The 16,285-nt window shown below is 43.9% G+C and overlaps 1 protein-coding gene and 1 long non-coding RNA gene across 4 annotated transcripts in view; one reads left to right on the top strand and one right to left on the bottom strand.

Moving 5' to 3' along the window:
• Positions 1-15,178, bottom strand: part of LOC106561050 (ATP-binding cassette sub-family C member 8) — a 123,165-nt gene extending 107,987 nt beyond the window's left edge. For all 3 annotated transcript variants that reach the window (XM_045688098.1, XM_014124631.2, XM_014124633.2), the window contains exon 1: positions 14,840-15,178. Coding sequence is in view for 2 of the 3 variants with exons in the window: in XM_014124631.2 (XP_013980106.1) it covers positions 14,840-14,860 (21 nt within the window). In the remaining variant the exon portion in view is untranslated. The remainder of the gene's footprint in view (positions 1-14,839) is intronic.
• LOC106561051 (uncharacterized) lies at positions 2,666-9,799 on the top strand. Its single transcript, XR_001318709.2, has 3 exons — positions 2,666-2,792; positions 9,277-9,364; positions 9,475-9,799. It is a non-coding gene; the product is annotated as an uncharacterized lncRNA (long non-coding RNA).
• Positions 15,179-16,285: the final 1,107 nt, after the last annotated feature.

The raw sequence follows: 16,285 nt of genomic DNA, 5'->3' as shown, positions 1-16,285 counted from the left end.
TGCTGAAGTCACAGAGGAGAGTTAGGCTACATGAGAAGCATCTGGAAGCTTGCAAAATCCCAAACCCAATTATTTCCAGGAATTACATAATGATATCCCTCCATTTATTCATTGGCTTTCTACATATTCAGCTGTGTTCAAGCACTCAGGGACAGAAAGAACACAATGGTGACAGAATAACTAGGTTGCTGTAGTGGCACATACATGCAGTACCAGTCAAAAGTTTGGACACACCTACTCATTCAAGGGTTTTTCTTTATTTGTAAGACATCAAAACTATGAAATAACACATATGGAACCATGTAGCAACCAAAAAAAAGTGTTATACAAATCAAAATATATTTTATTTTTGAGATTCTTTAAAGTAGCCACCCCTTTGCCTTGACAGCTTTGCCATGTTAAAAGTTAATTTGAGATTTTTGGTTCCAACCGCCGTGTCTTTGTGAGACGCAGAGTAGGTGAACAGATGATCTACACATTTGTGGTTCCCACCGTGAAGCATGGAGGAGGTGTGATGGTGCTTTGCTGGTGACACTCAATGATTTATTTAGAATTCAAGGCATACTTAACTAGCATGGCTACCACAGCATTCTGCAGTGATATGCCATCCAATCTGGTTTGCGCTTAGTGGGACTATCATTTATTTTCAACAGGACAATGACCCAACACACCTCCAGCCTGTGTAAGGGCTATTTGACCAAGAAGGAGAGTGATGGAGTGCTGCATCAGATGACCTGGCCTCCATAATCACCCGACCTCAACCCAATAGAGATGGTTTGGGATGAGTTGGACCGCAGAGTGAAGGAAAAGCAGCCAACAAGTGCTCAACATATGTGGGAACTCCTTCAAGACTGTTGGAAAAGTATACCTTATGAAGCTGGTTGAGAGAATGCCAAGAGTGTGCAAAGCTGTCATCAAGGCAAAGTGTGGCTACTTTGAAGAATCTAAAATATATTTTGATTTGTTGAATACTTTTTTGCTTACTACATTATTCCATATGTGTTATTTCATAGTTTTGATGTCGCCACTATTATTCTACAATGTAGAAAAGAGTAAAAATAAAGAAAAACCCTTGAATAAGAAGGTGTCCAAACTTTTGACTGGTACTGTATATACTGTTGTAACGAGTACGCTAGGAGTCGGGAGTGAATTTAATAATAAATGAAACATGGAACAAAACAAGAAACACGAGTAGCGTACAGACATATAACACAGGAACAGAATCAATATCGCCTGGGGAAAGAACCAAAGGGACTGACAGATATACTGTAGGGGAGGTAATCAGGAAGGTGATGAAGCGCAGGTGTGCGTAACGATGGTGGCAGGTGTGCGTAATAATGAACAAACTGGCGACAAACGAGCGCCAGAGAGGGGGAGCGGGAGTACACGTGACAACTGTCTAAAACACAGGAACATAAAATATGAATGACATCTTAAAAAAGAAAAGACTACCGTATGTTATGCTGTTTTGTTATCAGGATTATACTCTATGGATCCCAATGACATTCCGCTCATTCACGAAGGTCATCAGCCCAAGGTACAGAATGCACGGAGTAAATTCACACGTGTTTTTATAATTGATGTGTAGATCAAATACAGTAATCTGGACGATGCCCAGCTCAGGTGTCAGGGGTGAGAGGTGACAACTGGGCCGCGTTCAATTGCAAAACGTTCTCGAACGTTCCAAATAGAAATACCATGAATAGAGCCGACGCGATTCCTTATTCTACATGTCAGACAGGCATGTTGGTTCCACATAGCATATTTCTAGCTGAACGTTCAAAAACAGCGCGCTCTACTGAACGCACCCCTGATGCCAGAGGGAGGTGCAGGGAGGGAGGGGCACAGAGTGAAGATGCACAGCTAGTCGTCTAAACACGATACCTGATACCTCCCTCGACACCCTCGCCGTGTTCAGCAGGATGCAACGTTTTGGAACATGCAGATAGAAATATGCTATGTAGAACAAAACATGCCTTTCCGACGTAGAAGGAATCACGTCAGCTCTATTCATGGGATTTCTATCTGCAACGTTCTAGAACATTTTGAAACTGAACGTGGCCCCAGGGGAATGCAAAATCTGTAACTCTGTACCCTCACTTCCTGTCCTGCACCAAAATACCTCCCCACGTGGGAACGAATAAGTTGGCATGAGGGAGATTTCCAGTAGCTTCCACAAACATCTCTAGGAAGAACTTTTAAATACATATACACTAAATTTAGATATTTTCTATCTTTTCTATATACATTTTATTGACATGTGCAACAGACATGTTGAATTTGAGCGTTTTCTTTGGCCTCTCTGGAGTGTCACGTGGCCAGGGTTTTGACTTTTCTGACTTTTCTATTCGTTACGTAGCTACAGGCAAGCTCAATCAAGCACTGATAAAGTATTTGAAATAATTTCAAGAGCATTTGAACCTAGGTCTGATCTGCAACAATCAACAATCTCCAACCTACTTGTGTTTTTTATTTCTCCTCTGTATTCACGTGTGTGGCCAGCTTTAGCTGTGTTAAACTGTTGTGTCCTCAATTTGAGATTACCACCATCCATTGTGGGATTATTCCCCAGGGAGAGTTTTAAACGTCAACTGGCAGAATTTAAAGGGGAGGGGCAGAACAGATGCTTTAACAGCGGCTCAGAGGAACATTTTGATCCTCTCATGTGGAATGTTCCAGAATGGAACTCACGTCGGAAGTTCTTGTAACCTTCGGTAAATCACTGACCAGTGGCTAAAGAGACCACTGACTGACTGACTTTCCTCCCTTTCAGCTGCTCCAGTTGTGCATAGGTATGTAATTGGTTTCAAATCTCTATTGGCAGCCTTTCAGGAAAGGAACTAAAGTGTTACGACTAATGGCCATGTGGCCAAAGAGACTGACAGACTTACTCACTGACAGACAACCGTCTCAGCTGTTTACAGTAGTCCACTGCTATGTATTTATTGTACTCGCTGTGAACCTAGAGGTCTCTGAACATTCATCAGGACCTTTTGAAGAATATCTGACCCCAATGGGTGTATCCTGCCAATTCCAGAAGAAGAGAGTAACCTAGGTTTAGCAGTTCTTCTTCTGGGTTACTATGGTTCAACACAACATGAGAGAGATGTAGATAGCCTACCTGTGCAGCTAGGGGAGAGCGCTACAACTGGGAAACAACAGTTTGTTCTGAGTCATTCTCTCACTTAAAATATTGAGATCTGGTGGATAATAGAGAGATCCAAATTGAGCAGCAACTGCTGGAAAAAATGTACTCCTACAAATATCGAAATTTACATGGTTTTAGAGTGAAGTACATTGGAAAAAAACAAACGAAAAACTGCAAGACTGAACGGGAGACAAAACAAGCAGCAAACGATGAAGATGAGCTTGTGTAAAAGTATATTTTTATAAAATTGTGCAGTTAGCTTAGCTAGCTGGATTGTTTACCAGTTGTTAGGGACTCTCCTAAAAGAAGCTAGCTAACAAAACATAGCTAGTTAACAACACAACAGAAAGACAAAAGGACAAAAGACAAAGGATATCAAAGTAAAACAGTTCTCTAAAGACACTAGGGACAATAATGTAAGAAACAACGATGTTTTGGAAATGGTAGGCTTCTATTGCAATATTGTAGTCAACATCACCAGCATTGTAATGGGAATTGTTTACCCACCAGACATCTAGATGGGGAAAACTAAGAAAATGTTCAAAGGTTTGATGGGAAAGCAGACCCCAACAGCCTCTGTGACACAGCAAGAAGCTCTCTGTGTCCCTCTACCTACCTCACCTGCAGCAGACAGAGCCAAGGACATGCCTACAACAACAAGAACACCTGCTATGCAACGTTTCCACAACACCCTCTCCCTAGTTGAAGCAGAGGTCATAGAACTCAGAGAGAACAAGCTTCAAGAGGATGACACTGTCCAGCAACTAAAAGGAGAGATGAAACAGTTCAGGGAGGAGAGCAGAGCATCTATTGCTAAATTAGAAAGCACAATGGACAAACTGAGTCAGACAAATGATGACCTCAGAGACCATCTGAGCACAACAAGAGAGAAGCTAGAGCAGAGAGAGAGGTACATTGACACCCTCAACCAACAGCTAGTCATTATGTCCTCTGCATCTAGACAACATGTCCACCAGCTTGGTACAACACAGGCAGAACCTGAGACCAGCATAACCAGCATGGCATCCACCACACAGCCTGATGACACTGCACCAGGTCAACCTACTGGCCTCCCAATCTGCTCCAGCCCAGGTCAGCCTACCAGTCTGCTCCAGCCCAGGTCAGCCTACCAGCCTCCCAGTCTGCTCCAGCACAGTCAGCTCCAGCCCAGGTCAACCTATCAGCCTCCCAGTTTGCTCCACCCATACAACCACCCACAACTGCAGTCCTTATCAATTCAAATGGGAAGTTCTTGGTCCAGGAAAGATTACTCCCTTGACACCAGGTGTATAACTTCTGTATAAGATTGACATCCCCAAGAAATTACATTCGTGCCAAAGGTGAAAATGTATCTGGGGCAGTGAGAAGAGTGGCAGAGCGTTCCCAACAAGCAATATAGTTGTGTCCACCCTCCTACCAAGACAATACTTCCCGGGACAGTTGATCGACAAAATAAAGCAGATCACTGTGGACTGTGCCTCACTGCTCAATCTCATAATGGCTCTGACATGCGAACACTTACAATGCCTTCGGAAAGTATTCAGACCCCTTTACTTTTTTCTACATTTTGTTACGTTACAGCCTTAAATCTAAAATTGATTAAATCGTCGTCCCCCCCCAATCTACAAACAATACCACATAATGACAAAAAAACAAAACAGGTTTATACATTTTTGCTAATTTTTGCTAACATACAGTGGTTCTTCCTTTAAAAGTTTTGAGCTTATGCCGTGACCGTTTGTAGTAGATGGTGGCAGATTGTGGTAAATTGCGTCATTCTGGCAACAATGGCGGACACTTAAATAATGTGCCATAGAATTCTGTGGCATCCCACAAACTGTGCTGCAGTTCGCCTCAACTTTTAAAGTAAGAACCACTGTAAGTATTCAGACTCTTTACTCAGTACTTTGTTGAAGCACCGTTGGCAGTGATTACAGCATTGAGTCTGCTTGGACATGACGCTACCCGTTTTCGCTTTGTCAGTATGGGTAATTATGTGTAGATTGCTAAGGAAAATGTTTTATTTAATCCATTTAATCCAGAATATGGCTGTAACGTAACAAAATGTGGAAAAAGTCAAGGGGTCTGAATACTTTCCGAAGGCACCGTATACTATAATGTACACCTTGATCAGGACAGTGTCGGAACTTTTGCTAAGGACCTAAAGGATGCAACACTTCACCCCAGCAGCAAAGGCCCCACCATCCCCAGGAGAGAAAAGCCAGACACGGATTATTACAGCACAGCTCTACAAGACCGGGCCAAACATAGCAATGATTTACCAGACCAGAACCCCCCCTCCCTCATGACAGCACGACCAAACCTGGCCCATCACAACACAGCACTACTAGACCCGGCCCATCACAGCACAGTACTGACCACTACTCTAGGGTCGGGCAGAGCACTGTCCTTCAGAGATGTGCACCACATGATGCAGTCCACATCATGTATAATTCAGATCATCAGCCTACAGACACAGAGTAGGTGAACAGATGATCTCCGCATGTGTGGTTCCCACCTTGAAGCATGGAGGTGGTGTGATGGTGCTTTGCTGGTGCTTTGCTGGTGACACTGTGATTTATTTAGAATTCAAGGCACACTTAACCAGCATGGCTACTATAGCATTCTGCAGTGATACGCCATCCCATCTGGTTCGCACTTAGTGGGACTATCATTTGTTTTTCAACAGCACAATGACCCAACACACCTCCAGGCTGTGTAATGGCTATTTGACCAAGAAGGAGAGTGATGGAGTGCTGCATCAGATGACCTGGCCTCCACAATCACCCGACCTTAACCCAATTGAGATGGTTTGGGATGAGTTGGACTGCAGAGTGAAGGAAAAGCAGCCAACAAGTGCTCAGCATATGTGGTAACTCCTTCAAGACTGTTGGAAAAGCATTCCAGGTGAACCTGGTTGAGAGAATGCCAAGAGTGTGCAAAGCCGTCATCAAGGCAAAGGGTGGCTACTTTGAAGAATCTCAAATCCAAAATGTATTTTGATTTGTTTAACATTTTTTGGGTTACTACATGACTCCATATGTGTTATGTCATAGTTTTGATGTCTTCACTGTTATTCTACAATGTAGAAAATAGTAAAAATAAAGAAAAACCCTTGAATGAGTTGGTGTAGATAAGGGCAGGTTAAAATAAAAACATTAAAGTCAGTGTATGAATCAGATGGATTTTTTTTAATTTAACCTTTATTTAACATATGAATGTAGTGGAAATTAGCTGACTTCGTGTGTCCAAACGTTTGACCTGCTGGTCCGTAATTGTCTGTGTCAGCACGTGGTCCTGTGTATCGACAAATGTAGTAGTCATATTTGATCACTATTTAATTAAATATCGATTTGTAGCAAACGTTAAAATAATTAACTGTGGGAATCGAAACTTGATCATAATAAGCACAATTTAAAGTGTAAATATGCACAATTTAGAGCCCAAAATGGCTGACAAAAAAAGTTTGACTGTTCTGGCAATCATATATAGGCTTTCTAGGGAAGACCAGGGCTTATGGCACCGCTAGGTTGCTACGCGGTAGCCGACCAGTAGAGCTCATGACTTTATGCTCCAGACCAGACATTGGGGGCCTGGTTATGGCAAATCTGTTAGTCGATGACTTGGCAAACAACCACTGGTTGATGCTTGCAACATCTGAGCAGGGGAATGCTACAATGGTGAATTCAAGACAATTGGGAACTGGAAAATACGAGGTCAAATCATGATATCAGTGATCTTCAGGTCGGAAAGTCGGAGCTCTAGAAAGAGACACGAGTTCCTGAGTTGGAATTCCGAGTTGGATGACCGTTCAAAACGATTTTTGCCAGTCGGAGATCGTTTTTTTCTGAGTTCCTAGTTGTCTTGTATGCACTGAAGTCAGAGATTTCGGAGTTCCGAGTTATTTTGAATGCGGTATTGGCGCCTGGCAACACAGGCGTCTGTTGGTGGGAGCAAGCAGTGTGGATTTCTCTCTAAGGACGGTATTTGATGGTGACAACCTGCTGCTTCAGAGGACCGAAAAGAGAACACTTTCTTTACCATATATTTGTCTTTATATAATAGTTAAAATAGGAATAAATAATTTAAGCTGTTTTTAGATTGTGTCACGACTTCCGCCGAAATCGGTCCCTCTCCTTGTTCGGGCGGCGTTCAGCGGTCGACGTCACCATTTGTTTTGTCTTTGTTTTACACACCTGGTTTCAATTCCCCAATGACCAGTTCATTATTTAACCCTGTGTTTTCCCCATGGTTTTTGTGCGTGATTGTTTTATGTATGTTCAATCCGTTATTGTGGGCTCAGTATTACGACATGTTATTGGAATATTTGAGTAAAGTTACTTGTGTTACTCATCTCTGCTGTCCTGCGCCTGACTCCTCTGCACCAGCTACACCCAGACCATTACAGAATCACGCACCTCAAAAATGGAGTCAGCAGGAGCAGACAACCCCCCTTTGGCGATCGAGGAGTGCGTCCAGCAGCAGGCGACCATGTTGCAACGTCTTGGCACCGCCATGGATCGCGTGCTGCAGACGATGGACCGATGGGAGACAGGAAAGAGTTCTTCCAGCGCCTCCACCAGCACCACTACAACAGGCACCACTGTTCACCCCTCCTTCACCCGGTCCCAGTGGGATTCGGCTCGCGCTCCCGAGGGAGTATGATGGGACGGCTCCCGGATGCCAGGGGTTCCTACTCCAGCTGGAACTCTACCTGGTGACCGTCCACCCGGCTCCTTCGGGACGTGAGAGCGTGTCCGCCCTCGTCTCCTGTCTCCCAGGGAAAGCCCTGGAGTGGGCCAACGCCGTATGGGGGGAAGGACAAGCGGTGTTGGACCATTACGCGGAGTTCACCCGCCGCTTTCGGGCAGTTTTCGACCACCCGCCTGAGGGTAGAGCGGTGGGTGAACGTATGTTCCACCTGAGGCAGGGGACGAGGAGCGCACAGGAGTTCGCCTTGGACTTCCGGACCCTGGCCGCCAGCGCGGGATGGAATGACAGGGCCCTGATCGATCACTACCGGTGCAGTCTGCGCGAGGACGTCCGTCGGGAGTTGGCCTGCAGGGACACCACTCTCACGTTTCACCAGCTGGTGGACCTGTCCATCCGGCTGGATACCCTGCTGGCTACCCGCGGACGTCCGGATCGGGGCCTGTCAGTTCCATCCCCCAGCACCACCGCTCCGACGCCCATGAAGCTGGGAGGTGCTGCACTTAGGGCGACCGGAGGAGGGGCCGTTCCCTGTACCATCTGTGGCCGCAGAGGGCACACTGCACATTTGCCCATAGTTTAGGGATCCCCATTGTTCCTGTGGATATGCCCTTCCCTGTGCACGCCCTAGATAGTCACAAGGAGAGAATTTGTTTTTTCCTTATTGATTCTCCTGCGTTTCCCGTGGTGCTGGGCCTACCCTGGTTGGCCTGTCATGACCCCTCTATTTCGAGGCAACTGAGGGCTTTCTAGGGGTGGTCACGAAAGTGCTCGGGGAGGTGTTTACAGGTTTCCGTCGGTGCTACTACGGTGGAAAGTCCAGACCAGGTCTCCACCGTGCACATCCCCTCTGAATATGCCAATTTGGCTCTCGCCTTCTGTAAGAAGAGGGCGACTCAATTACCACCCCATCGACGGGGCGATAGTGCGATAAATCTCCTGGTAGACGCAGCACTTCCCAGGAGTCACGTGTATCCCCTGTAACTGTCACGACACCTACGGAGGGTGGCGCCCCTCCTCGCCCGGGCGGGGCTCGGCGGTCGTCGTCGCCGGCCTACTAGCTGCCACTGATCTATGTTTCACGTTCTGTTAGTTAGGTCTAGGTTAGTTACGCACCTGTTTTGTATTAGTTGTTAGTGGGGAGGGGTATTTAGGCTAGCTAGTTAGGTTTGTGGGTTGTGCGGGATTGTTTGTTGTCAGGGTTACGTTGCTGATGAGGGTTTGTGTTTTTCTTCTAGAGGAATATTATTTGGGCTGCGTCCCTGGTTTTCTTTTATAGAGGGTGGTGCCTTTTATTTTGCACACCCTGCACTCCGTTCTTGTTATTTTTCCGTGCGAATATTTATAAAAGTTTATTCCCGGAATCATCTGTCTCCTGATTCCTCAAGCCACCCATTGTGACAATAATGTACTTTCAGACCACTGAAACACCACCTGATGTGGTGGAAGTTCTCGAACCAGATCAGAACGCCTTCGAGGACCACCTTCAGGCACGGTTTTGACCAGGTAAAAATGATTGTCCTCTGTTCATATATTTTCTGGCCCTCCAAGAGATATGTAAAAAATGTATTTGTAATATGAAATATAAATTGTATTTATTCCTGTTATCAATCAAGGTGAGACTGAACATCGACAAGGAGCAGGAGAAACAGAAGGCCAGCTCCTGGAGCAGAATCAAGAAGGGGACCAAGTGCTACGATATCCGGGCGAATTACTTGGTTTGGAAGAAGGATGAAAGGAAGGCGAGACCTGGGAAACGTTGCTGCTCTTTTGCTCCTAGCTTGGATCACCATCTGTTAATAAGGTGAATATTAAAAAAAAATCGCAGAACTATTTGCATTTGCACACAAAATAACCTGAAGCTAGTTTTAGTTTCCCTAACACTGATATTTTTCTGTCTTCGTAGGGCTACCTCGATGGAAGCTCACAATCTTCTCCAGTTGGGACGGTCGACCACAAAGCGCTGACACCCTACACTTCGGTGAAGCCCAATAGACAAAGTATGTTAAGCTTTGGTTGACATTTGAGAAAGCAAGAAATGGCAGTTAGGCTGAGCTTATAAAAATGTACCTCTACAATTTACCTCTCTAAATGACTTTAGGACCATCGACTGTCCAAGCCCCCAGGAGGTATCCCATCTACCAGAACCAGTGAGTTCGGATCAGTCTGATTCGCTGAGCTCTGAGTGGGAGGGGGACCAGCTTGAGGTAGGCTATACCTTCCAAAAGTACATATCTCCCATTTATAACACAGTAATAATCCATCACATTTTCTCACAGTAAAGTGTATCCAGGGGCGGAAATCCCGGGGGGGACGGGGGGCACACGACCCCCCCATCCTGGGAAAAATATGATTTGTCCCCCCCAATATATCACTGAAACATAACTATGTAATTTAAATAATATTAATAATACGCAATGAAAGCAATTGTGCTGATTATAGACACTTAATAGCGCGTTTTTAAGTTTCAAAAGATTGCGACACCCCCACCCTTTGCCTCACAATGGTTTGATCCACTGCCAGTTCCTTAGCTTGCTCCGTAACAGAGAGGTCGTATCTACTGTCTGAAAGGCACTCAATGAACGTAACTGACGTGAGGTTAGCCAGTCAATCGCGCACACACACTAGCTGAATATGCAGAGGTAGCGCGCAAATATTAACTATTAAGCTAGCTAGTACCTATTCCATTTATGTGGCCTCGTCAAAGATGGAATCTTTGCTATCGTCAATTTATTCCGAAATCAGCATGCAGATGATGTAAGTTAGTGCTTCAAAGTCCCTGTGATAAGGTTAGCGATAAACTGAAATCCAAACTGAACAGGTTCTAAATTTAAGGAAATGGTCTTAAATATATTTAATGGTCTCGTTGCAAAAGCTAAATTGTCGCAAGGGAACTTTTATTTATTTTATTTCAACTTTATTTAACTCGGGTAACAAAGATTATAGCAAACACCACTGAAACGGAATTGGTGCTCACTAGCTTTGCAAATTCAACTATTAAAATTACAAAAGGTTGCAGCATATGTTGTGTAAATGGTGAACTCATACAGCTGTCAACTCTTGTCATTTTAATCCGTTTCACATTTGCTAGCTACCTTTTAGATCGAAGTCCATATAGAATGATAGAAGATAAGATGATAGAAGCCCATCTCCTACTGTAAATAACCTACACACTGTGTGTGTGTGTAGCCAGCCAGGTAGAAAAATGGCAGAAAAAAGACGGACATCAGAGTATTTTTCAGTACACCAAAACGCAAAGTAAGAACCCTAGTAGCCTAATATCTCAAAGACTAGTTGATAAAATGTTCATAAGAAAGAAGTGAAATGCTAATAGAAATGTTTCACATTGATGTCATTAGGCAGAGCAGGCAACAGATGGCACACAGACAGCAGAGTTGGGGACAGATATGCAGGGACAGACTGGCAGAGACAGGGAGTCTCAGGTAAGTTTGTTGAGTCTTTGTTTGGCAACATTATGAAAGGTTCTAATTTTTTGTTATCTTGTAAAATAGGGACATAATTGGAAAATGCCATAGATACCCCCACTCTCAACTTAAACTGGTGACTGAACTAAGATTTGTTTAAGGCAATGGTATTGCTGTTTTGATTAATTGTGTCGTTTTGGGTACCGGTGGAGTACAGAATGAAATTCTGAACATCATGGCCAATACAGTCATTCAAGGCATTGCAGCTGAGATTAGGTCTCTTCCGATTGTACAATTTTCAGTAATTGTTGATGGTACTCAAGATGTCTCTGGTGCTGAACAGGAGAGTGTCTGCCTGCGTTATGTTGACCATGACCTTGTCCCTCACAAGGAGTTTATTGGGCTATACAGGGTGTCGGAGACAACAGGCGAGGGCATTGCGAAAGTGGCAACTGATGTGTTGTTGAGGCTCAATTTGCCCATGTCTGGCTTACGTGGGCAGAGCTACGATGGTGACTCTAAACATGGCAGGAAAATACACAGGTGCACAGGCAATTGTGAGGAGGCAGCAGCCATTAGCCCTCTATGTGCATTGTGGAGCACACTGTGTAATCTGATTACACAGGCTGGCTGTTCAGCCTCCCCACTGATCCAGGATTCCCTTTCTTGGGTCCATCAGTTAGGTGTCCTCTATGGCCAGTCAGGAAAGTTTAAGAGCATGTTTGAATCAATTGCCACGTCCAAAGATACAAATCTGACCACCCTGAAACCCCTATGTCCAACGAGGTGGACTGTGCGGAATACTGCTATTAGAGCTGTGCTAGGGCAGTATGAGCGGGTACTAAGCAGCCTAGAGGAGATGGCAACAACTGCATCCAAGACAGCTTCAACCGCCAGTGGCTTATTCGAGCACTTCAGCAAAGGCAAGACTGTGTTGGGCCTCACACTTGCCTCTGCTGTTCTTGGAGAGCTTGAATGTCTAAACATTTCACTGCAGAAGAAAACTCAGACTGTCTCTGGTATGCAGGCTGCAGTCGAGTGTGTGCGGTCATCTCTTAGGGGCAGGAGAAATGACGAAAGCTACCTTGCACTGTATGAGAAAGCAACAACATTGATTGACTCTATTGAATCCATTGAGACACACTCAAGACGATTTGCTGGCAAAGCAGTGGATCACTATAGGGCAGAATTTTTTTGTGTTGGATGGTGTGGAGGTTCAGTTTGGCGACCGTTCTGACCAGGACAGTCTAAACGTCCTGCAAAAGTTGGAAAGAGCGCTTCTCACGGGGGAGTTGGATGAGTCTCTAGATCAGTACCCAGAGCTAAACATAGATTCTCTTTCAGTGCAGATCCCTCTCTTTCACAACAAATACCCCTGAAGCAGCAGTGGAGAGGCAGCAGAGGTCCTCAGGAGGCTTTAGTACATGACAGTACACTTACTAATTATTTATTTCATGTTATTTTATTTAAAATGTCATACTTTGTGTGACATACTTGTCCATAGCTGCTGTTTGAAGAGTTGAGACACAGACTGAAGGATATTTTGGTTGATTTATTTGGGTTATTCATTGAAGTAGTTATTTTGCTTTTAGAACTGTACTTATTTTTAGCTTTTTGTTCTTGTAAAGCTATTGTAGTAGACTCAGGCCAGTGGCACATATTTAATGACTTTATAAATGTATCAGAAAGAGTAAAATTAAAAGGTCAATTCAATACGGAGAACAACTTTGTGATGTTACTCAATGGAGATTATTTTAGACGAGATCACACCATGTTCATTGTATTTACGAAAACTGCACCCATACAGTGTACAGTACCATTGCCACCTACTGGCTTTTCTTGGTATTGCTGGTTGTAAATACAAATACCTGCAGACATACTGGACTGATAAGGAACACTGCTATAACTATTATTAGTAGTAGTATTATGATGATTTAAACATTTGAACAAGTTGGGACAACCCTTCTGTTAACTACTGTACCTATCAATTATCCAGTAGTAGTAAGTATGGTTCCTCAATATACATTTAACATATTACAACGTAGGCTATGTGTTACAGCACTACTTTTGGTGTCCCCCTCAAGAATTGCGCTTGAGAAAATTTAATGTAATTGTCCCCTCCAAAGTTGATGTCAGATTTTCGCCCCTGAGTGTATCCTGTGTGTTTGCTTGTTTACGTCTCTGTCTCCTACCCTGTTCCCTTTAACTCTGCTCCTGTTCTCCAGGACCTAGAGTTTCTGCCCAACACCCGACGTGGATCCACCTGATTCCTTATTTCATATACTGTTATTGTTATTGTCATGTTGTCATTATCTGCTAAGAAGGTTTTCTATCATACTGGGCACATAATATGTGAGATACACAGACTAACTAAAACACTAGCACTGCAAACACTCAGAACAAAGAGAGCAGCAGTGCCTGGACTTTGCAGTCTCCCTCTTCAAGTCCCCCTTCCAAGACTGGCTGCCTGTTGAGAACAAGTGACAGGCAGAACCTCCCACCCACACAGCAACCACACACCATAATTCAGTATTTTAGTCTGATTGCCATGTGAGTGTACAAAAATAAACAATCTGTGAAAATAAATTAATGACACAACTGTACCAAAAAATATCACACTTTTTGCCCACAAGGAGACTGGGAACATTATTTGGCATGACAGCCCAGATGTCTTTTTTTGTTGTTGTTACCCGAGCTACAGATATCTGTCCACTAATACAGGACTAGTAAAGGCCCAGTGCACTACTTTTGTGATTTTTCAGGGGGTGCTGCTGCGACCTCAGCACCCCTACTTCCCACGGATATGCAAGGAATCCTTTTATATCCTATAGCTGTGCCCCGGTGATTGGCTGTGTAGGCTATTGTACCACTTAGATTATAGGACCTGGCACAGGTCTCTAAGGTAACATGAGATGTGGGAGGATGAAGAGAGTAAGATGACGTTGGGACAATGACCTAGGGTCATTTTTTGCATTTGATTTTGCCAGAGAACTACCAGGTGCTGAATGTAAAGGGATGCCTGGCTCTGGCTTAAATATACTTACTGAGACATCAATAGGCCCATAGTTTTAGCAAGATGGTCACGTTTTTCCATTACTTTCTGACTAAAACAATAAATAATCCACTGGGCAAAAACGCAATGAATCAACGTTATTTGTACGTCATTTCAACCCAAAATAATATATGTGATGACGCTGAAGTAATGTGGAAAACGGATTGGATTTGAAAAAAAAGTCCCTATTTTTTTCTGTAACTTTCAACTTAAATCCAATGACATGGTGACATTGTTTGTTAATTTCACGTTAGTTGACAACTCAACCAACTGTAAATCATAACTGGACTTTGAACTGACATATGTGCCCAGTGGAAAACAACCGAATTTCTTTGAAAGACCAAAAAAAAAAATCGATGGTGAGTAATGTTGAGCGAAATATAAAAAACGCATGCATACCTTTTCACTGGAGTTTTTATTTCGCCAATTGTGCGCACGAGATAACTGTTTCGACAAACCCATTCAACAACCAAGCAGTAGCATCCACACATGCAAAACACTTACCGGTTTGTATCGTGAGATCATCACTTTCCAAGAGCTATGGTTGTTCGAGTGCAACAAAAAACCAACATAAACAGATGATTTTCAATCAATAAGTATTTTAGTTATTTTACAAGTGGACCACAAAAGAATCCCAGCTACTATGCATCTTCTCTCTTGTTCATCTTGTCTTGACTGAGCATCCAACCAACTAAAAAAATAAAGACACTCGGAAAGAAACAATTAGTCACATCTGTTCTGGTTTTAAACGCAGCTAGAGTCCATCACGTCCACAAACAAAGGGAACTTGGTTAAACTGACAGAAACGATTGATGGATGCCGTGACCGTCTGGGCAAAGACAGTACACTATAAAGATAGGCAGAAACTGCTTCTCCAATAGAAATCCCGATCACGCTTGTAGGCGATGTCATAGCGACGTTGGCTAATTAAGCTCATGCGCAGAAAACGTCGTGCGAATTGCGCATGTGCAGGCCGTCAAATTAATGGCACTTCTTCGATATAACGTTGCTTTTGACGATAAAGAAAACGAGTCAGTTTGTCACTTTCACGAGGTTGGAGTAACAACATGTTCACCTACTTAAGACATTGGCTCGAATCTAGGTTGTGGCTTTTCGATTTCGAGAAAATTAACAACTAATGAAGAATGTTTCACTTCTCTTATTGACTTCTCTAACCGCAAATCCCAGCCTGGTCTGCTTCGCAAGCGTTCACCCAAGTCTCTCGATGTTGCGCCTCTGGGTTTAGAAACTCTGTGATTTGGGAGTCAGACACTTCTTTTGCCGGGATCTGGCCAGTGGCCACATTCCTGAAACTGTGTACAGAGGAGGCAGCGCGAGACACCATTTCAAGGCTACCTTCTGCTTTAGTATGAGCCGTCGACTACTGTACAAAAAACGGTCGATCTGATGCATACACACAAAAGGCTCTGTAGTTACGTAGCCTATGCCAGCCCACCACATTTTAAAATGAACTGAACGTCATTGCCTGAGCGTTGCTATTACATCACCGCCTGGTGAGCAAGCATGCAATCCTACATGAACTACTTAATTTGCAGAAGCAATTAATTGTAGAAGCGATTTCATATAGGCTACAATAATAATGATGAATATCTTATTAATCAAAATCAGTGGATGATTGAACATTTACTCATACAATATTTTAACTCAGCTACACAGGCTGAGGCTGAATAGATAGATTGAATTAGGTTTAGGCAAGGGTTTGCGTGCTCCCGCATTGTAAATGGCACAAGACAAGTGTTCAGTTAACCCATTGAGGGAGACCTTAACAATTAGGCCGACTGTGATTCAATAATGTCAGAAGAGACGAGAAGACACTCGCCACAGAACTGGGTCGACCCCGCCTACCACAGGCTTTCCAGACAGACAAGCGATGGGCAGAGCGGGGTTTGTAAAGGCTTTAGCTCAGTGGGTTCACCTGGACGTGTCCAG

The sequence above is a fragment of the Salmo salar genome, chromosome ssa10, assembly GCF_905237065.1.
Source record: "Salmo salar chromosome ssa10, Ssal_v3.1, whole genome shotgun sequence".
In the NCBI taxonomy this organism is placed as follows: Eukaryota; Metazoa; Chordata; class Actinopteri; order Salmoniformes; family Salmonidae; genus Salmo; species Salmo salar.
The sequence above is the reverse complement of the archived record's forward strand: the minus strand, read 5'-3'. Positions and strand labels throughout refer to the sequence as shown.